The sequence below is a fragment of the Salvia splendens genome, chromosome 7, assembly GCF_004379255.2.
Source record: "Salvia splendens isolate huo1 chromosome 7, SspV2, whole genome shotgun sequence".
In the NCBI taxonomy this organism is placed as follows: domain Eukaryota; kingdom Viridiplantae; phylum Streptophyta; class Magnoliopsida; order Lamiales; family Lamiaceae; genus Salvia; species Salvia splendens.
Genome location: NC_056038.1, coordinates 16,841,787 through 16,848,362, shown reverse-complemented (window position 1 = coordinate 16,848,362; position 6,576 = coordinate 16,841,787). Strand labels below are relative to the sequence as shown.

General features: G+C 38.3%; 1 protein-coding gene across 1 annotated transcript; it reads right to left on the bottom strand.

Moving 5' to 3' along the window:
- Positions 1–555: 555 nt before the first annotated feature.
- On the bottom strand, positions 556–3,998 carry LOC121741133. Its single transcript, XM_042133834.1, has 3 exons — positions 3,280–3,998; positions 1,612–1,884; positions 556–1,082 (listed from the first exon to the last, which is right to left on the bottom strand). Exons 1-3 carry the CDS (start codon positions 3,829–3,831, stop codon positions 813–815), a joined length of 1,095 nt encoding a protein of 364 aa, XP_041989768.1. The 5' UTR covers positions 3,832–3,998; the 3' UTR covers positions 556–812.
- Between the last annotated feature and the right edge of the window lie 2,578 nt (positions 3,999–6,576).

The following is a 6,576-nucleotide window of genomic DNA, read 5'->3' as shown; positions in this document are numbered from 1 at the left end:
CTTGAAAGGAAGTTTAGGGGTTGGCCATCATATATAATACTACTACTATAAATTCTATAATAAATGCCTCGTTATAGAGAAAACATTATGCTATTTTTAAACGTTGGCTAATGAAATATAAGGGAAAATACAATTATGAGCCGGGAGGTTGAGTATTATTCAACGTTAACAAAATGCATTTAATATTATCATTATATTTTCTTAGCACGTGGAGGAGATGTTAAGAGTCTTGATTTGAATTGAATGACAGAACAAAAGCTGGAAGAATAAATGTGTTTAATTGAGAATTTAATGAACAAATAAATGTTCTCTTTATATAGGTTCAACGAGTATCTATGGGTAGATGAGATGTTATCCAATTTTTTTTATATTTTTCAGTCGCAGAATTTCTTTATAAGTAATTTGATTAATTTTCTAATCCATTATTATGAACACTAATCGACGAATAAGTATTTTTAAGAAAATAAACTCTTATCAAATATAGATTTTAACATAATTCTATCTTTAATTTTTAAATACAAGTGCATAACGCTTAGTAAAAATTAGGATACAATATCCAAAAACAGCATTTTATAATTATTCAAAAATTGGTAAATCCTGTTTATTTAGATAGGAAAATGAAGGAAAGAAATGGCAAAGTGAAGAAAGGTTCTCCCTCACAGTATGATCCCTTTCATCATGTCGATGATGTGAGATATTATGTTACAAAGGCAATTTCAGCAGCAGCAATTGAACAAAAGGTTGAAGGGAAATATTTTGTGAACAAAAAAAACACGAATCCCAGAGACTCAAGAGAGGGAGTCCACAAACACTTATTTGGATTGCTCTTTTTGGAGCTTTTCAACTTCTTCTTGATGCTTTCTTTCTGCTTCTTCAAGTTCCCTTGCATCGTCCTCCTCATCCTCCTTCTCGTCACGTGCTTCGAACTCCTTAGCAGCTGCCAAAGCTTTGACAACTGGATCTCGCAGTTCAGAGATTAAACCACCACCTATTCTGTACTCTTCTTCATCCCCGATCAAGAACAGGCGTTGGTCAGGTCCAGTTGCCACAGGAACATCCACTGCCAATAATTTCATATCATACTGCATAATAGTTATACATCCTGTAAGTATAAGATTGAGAAAATATTTTCTTTCGCTCCTATTAAAGTTGAATTCTCAAAATCAATCCAGACTAACGAGAAAACCATAAAAGGTAAGATAAGCTAAATTTTTCAAGGTTGCTTCTCCTTCACAGTAAAAGTAGACAACTAATACAAGTCAGAAGCAAATCCTCTGTTTCATAAAAACAACTAGAAACTTGACTGGAGAATTGAAGTCATAACTTGTAAAATATGAAGAATCGTGAACCATTAGACTTGCAACGAATACCTAGTTAATAAAAGCTTTACTGTATCTCAAGTTAAGGGAATTGGGACCAAACCGAAACCCACAATCTATATTTTGAAGCTCTATGAATAACTTTTGTCAGCAGAGAAAACGCTTTCTTAAACCCATAGGATCAAAGTGCTTGTGTTGATAATTAGACAATAAAGACATACAAGCAGTTATACACAAATAATGAACAATAACTTCAAGAAGAATATCAGGCTTGGCTAGAATTGGAGGAAACCTGGCCTTTCTTCTTCTTGACTTCGACACTGACTAATCCCTTCCTTTCTGAACCATGAATAGGGAAAATAAGAAAACATCGTTTGCTTCCCAACCTAGGTCGGAAATTTTTCAGGGTGATTCCCCCTCCTGACATCACATAGGCTCTCAAGTCCGTTCCCGTGAGTGGTGCACCCATTACCTCAAGAATGCCAGCTGATGTATTTAACTTCCTCATGGCCATTCTGTAAACTTTGTCAGGGTTGACAGTAAATCTTGCACGGAAATACAGGCCCTAGAGATAAGAAAATTTGTAGTGTGATCGTCAAAAACAGCTCTTAACTAAAAAACCAGATGAATTTAAGAAAAAAGGTCATCACATATAAATTGTTGTCTTGGCAGAAAGTCCATTTTCAAGGTCGTGTTTGATAACCAGGTGGAAAAAGTGAAAATTGGACAGTAATCTGAAAGATCATATTACATCATCAGAAAAATAATCATAAGTAATACCATCAAATGATTCAATTTCTATATCCTAATCAAGTTATTTGTATATATGCTCTTCATTTCACCTCTCCCTTGGACTTCCTTGTTCACCTTTCCTATTGCTAAATGCTAAACAAGAAGAATTTCTAGTCTTAGCCCAAACCCCACATTGTAAATATTAACTGAATTTAAAAATCAACCATTTATTCTGGCAAAGTCAAGCACATCATCCATGAGTCAACTTAGAAATGTACTAAGGTCGTAAGGGCAGGGAAGCAGAAAATGTGGTAAACAGACAACCACATAACAACTAACAATGAAGAAAATGCAAGCCCCAAGTAGCACCTAGCCTTCTATTGCATTACAGCTTCGTCAATATCAGATTTAAGCAAAAATAGCAAAGAATGTCCCAGGGACAAAATAAGCAACTTAAAAAAAGAGTACGCAAAGAACCAGACAACTTATTTCAGACAACTACGGCCACCTGGCTAAAAATTCCTTTCTCAGGGTGTATAAAGCCTCAATCTGATCATTATGTGTTCTCTTTTTTCTCCTTGTCGATTTTCAAGGCCTCACACATGCAAGTAGAATGAGGGATCATCACAGATACACACTTGTTTTGAAAATGTCTAACTAAAGATACACATAAGGACTACACATCATGAGTGTGAACCCAGTGTTTCTCACTAGACATGCTGATTGTTTACAATCTGCTCACATTTATTGAAGTAAACAAATAACTTGAGCTCTTAAAAGATAGTGCCTGAGATTTCAAACTTTTCTTAGAAACTAAAAAGACCTTGAGGAGGGGGTTCGGAAAACTTGAGTCATAACTCATAAGGTTATCAGCACTTCCAATTCAGCTAGAGCTAGCCATTTCTATAACAGAAAAAGGCCTACATCAAGCAAATCAGATAATATCACCATAACTTATAGCTCCAGAAAATACACAATCAATAGGGTATAAGATCGAGCCTGCAGTTATGTCATTCTAGATCATACACACCAATAACTAGCTATGTCATTCTAAGTCATACACCTACGCAACGAATTAAAACAATCGGTAGTTAATGCAGAAAGCCAACCAGAAATTACTATCCATCATCAAGCAATAATCAACTAAAAACAAACAGCAACATATACACATAGCTAGTTGCAAAGCTTATACATTAGAGACATCGAGAACAAGCGAAGAGTAACTCACAGTAAAGGCAACTATGGCGGTCGAAAGAGCCAGAAACCCATACTTGGCCATACCCTCCGAGAAACCAATAAACGTTGTTGCGATGCCGAACAGCAGCCGCCATAGCAGAATGCACACAACCAATCCCCCAGCGCCCAGCACCACCATATAATTCCTCTTCCAGAATGCTTCAATCTGCAGCCTCACCGCCTCCTTGTACCGGTCAAACGCACTCTTAAGAGCCACAGCAGGCTTTTTCGCCATTTTTGAAGCGAAAAGCTTAGAACCCATCTCACCGCGATTAAGCGAAAAATACCTAAACCCTAGAGAATTCCTACATTGCAACAGTTCGTGATGCCGATACAATCTCCCAAAAACACCAGCCGGTGACGATAATTGGGGTTTTGGGGAATTCCACAGCCACGAGGAAAAACTAGGGCTTTGAGTTGCCGCAGGGGCGGTAGCGATGAAATTGGAGATGGCGCTGGTCGTGGGAGTGCCGCTTGAAGAGGGCTTTGATGCAATTTGATGAAAACTACGGCTGATAAATCTTGATGACCAGGATTTCGCCATTCTATATCAGTTGTCGGCGTGAAAAAAATTTGGGATTAGATTCAAGAAATCACAAACTCGGAGGAGGAATTGATTGCCGGAACAAAATCAATCCAACCTTGCCACGCTAACAAGGATCTCTCTTTAACACACGGGACACTGTAGACATTGTGTTTCATTTTCTTTTCATGTTTACTTGTCTATGTCACAACTTAGTTGGGCATTTTTTTTATACGAAAATTAATAAATTTATGATAAAATAAAGTAGATAGAATAAAATAGAAAAATACTAACATAATTAGATATTCCATCTGTTTTCATTTTTTGGTTTCTTATTAAAAATGAAATGTTTTTTAAAATAGAAATAACATTATCTCCACTTTTACATTTCTCTTACTTTATTCTCCCTTATTAATTCACAAAACTATACTACATAAAAATCTCATGCTCAAAACCAGATGGAGTATTTTGTCTATAGAATATTGGTGCATAATATCACAACACTTTCAAAAAAAATTACTTTTTCCCACGAACTTTGAACTTGGTATTTGTTTTTTTATCAGAAATTACTCAACTAAGTTGGATTATTCTGGATTTGAAACTACTTAACTAAATTAAGACAAAGGAGAGTACTCCTTCCATTTCATAATAGATGTCACACTTTTTTTTGCACTAAATTATTTTCTCTTTTACTTTACTCTCTATATTTTAACTATTTATTAAGTATTATTTTTACAAAACGAGTGAAAAAAATAAATGTAACATCTTTTATGCAATGGAAGGAGTGCTATTTAAGGAAAATGGATGCTATCATGCTTATATCAAAACATATGTTGGGGTTATTATACATCACATCAGACATAAGGCTTCACAGTTCACACAACTAAAGTATATGGTCTATATATCATTTATTTTTTATATTCATTTGTTTTGGGACACATTTTAAATGTGAAAGGGTGTATAATTTTTTTTAGAATTTTTCATGCGAAAATGTCTTAACATTCTCAATGTATTCTTGAGATAAGCTTAACATATTATCCTGACAACTTATATAACCTTCATTCAAAAGATGTGACCTGCTTTGCCCATAAGAGCATCCACAACCGTGCTCTTGCCAGCGGCACGGTTGTGGGCCCGGGCGGTACTATTCATGCCTGCTCTCTGGCAAGAGCACAACACCCACAACTGTGCTCTTCCGCAAGGACGAGCACAATTAATATAAAATTCAATTACACAACAACATTTTCATAATACTAAAATTCATTAAAAAAACCACAATAAAAATTACAAATTACAAATAAAATAAAAAGACATAATTAAAATCCTAAAAATTAAAAATTACATAATTAAAATACTAAAAATTAAAAATTACATAATTAAACTCCTAAAAATTAAAAATTACATAATTATTGGCTAATATAACCCGAGGAAGACTACGCATCCGGCGGCACCAACCCCAATTGTTTTTGGAGACCCAATATCATGGACTCGTGCGTTTGAAGTTGCGTGGGGGTCATAGTTGACCTATCGGCCATATTGAGTTGGGCCAAAAGGGCCCACAACGAGTTGTTCGGGGGTGGAGGTGGAACATAGGGTGCGGGTTCGGGAGCAGGGGCAGATGGAGTCGCGGCGCGACGTCGTTCGGCCGCCGCCTTCTTCCTACCTTGCGGTCGGCGTCGGGAACCGCTTGGTCCGGCATCGGGGCTACCCAAGTTAGCTCCGGCGAGTTGGCTAGCCACTTCTTCCGAGCCGGAGTCGAATAGTGCTACTGACCGTGAGCGTTTGGAGGAGCCGCTAGAGGAGGATGTTATGCCTCCCTTATACTTCGGGTGCGTCCGCGTCTCCTGCCAAACGTTAAGATATTTGAACGACTTACCGTTCATGGATTGGTAGGTGCTCAGCGAGGCGGTGATGATGTCGACCTCGCTTTGGCCGCTCCCGGCATTCCGGGACTCCTGGATGAAATAGCCGTTGAACTTGCCAATTTCTTCGTTGGCTCGGCCGATGCAGTTGCGCACCATACTCTCGTTGCGCTCGATCGTTCCCGGCGGCCGGTGTGCATTGTACCGGCTAGAGACGCGCCACCAAAAGTGATCGCCGGATTGGTTCGTTCCAACCACCGCATCTTCGGAGATTTCCAAGTACGCCTTGAACAATCTTTCCATCTCCGCCGGTGAGTACGGTGTGCGGACACCGGCGCGAGATGGAGGATTCGGCATTTGGGAAGGGGCGCGAGGCCTAGGCTCCGGTGTCCACCCGTAGCGCCCATCGGAGGCACCTTGATCGTCGATTGGGTATGGCCGGTAGCCACTCGGAACGCCCGAATCTTGGGTGAGAGGAGGGGCCGAATATTCCGTTTCCGGACTAGGAAACGGTTGCGAACCGAACCATTCGGGGTTCCAACCGTGAGAGCCGCTTGGGTTGTCGTCGTTACCGGACATAGTGGTGTTGTAGGGTGTGAGAGGAAGATGAAAATGGATATGAGAGATTGAAGATGAGAATGGAGATGAGAGAATGATGATGAGAATTGTGTAGTGAAAGTGTGAATTTTTGGGAGTGAAATTGGGGGTATTTATAGATGAAAGTGTGTATTTTTGGGGTAAAAAAATAAAAAAAAAATTAAAAAGTGGGGAAAAACGGTTATAAACGGATATAATTTTTTGGGGAAGTGAAATTTTTTTTTTTTATTTTTTATCGGTTTTTTTAATAAAAAACCGATTTTTTAAAAAAAAAAATAAAAAATTGTTTGAAACCAACGGCTATGCC

What these genes read in the sequence shown, in the direction of transcription:
- LOC121741133 (XM_042133834.1), bottom strand. Translation starts at nt 3,831, where the DNA reads ATGGCGAAATCCTGGTCATCAAGATTTATCAGCCGTAGTTTTCATCAA. An exon ending in CCGCCATAGTTGCCTTTACT is followed by an intron (nt 1,885 to 3,279) that starts GTGAGTTACTCT and finishes TCTTATCTCTAG; the next exon opens with GGCCTGTATTTCCGTGCAAG. An exon ending in TCAAGAAGAAGAAAGGCCAG is followed by an intron (nt 1,083 to 1,611) that starts GTTTCCTCCAAT and finishes ACTATTATGCAG; the next exon opens with TATGATATGAAATTATTGGC.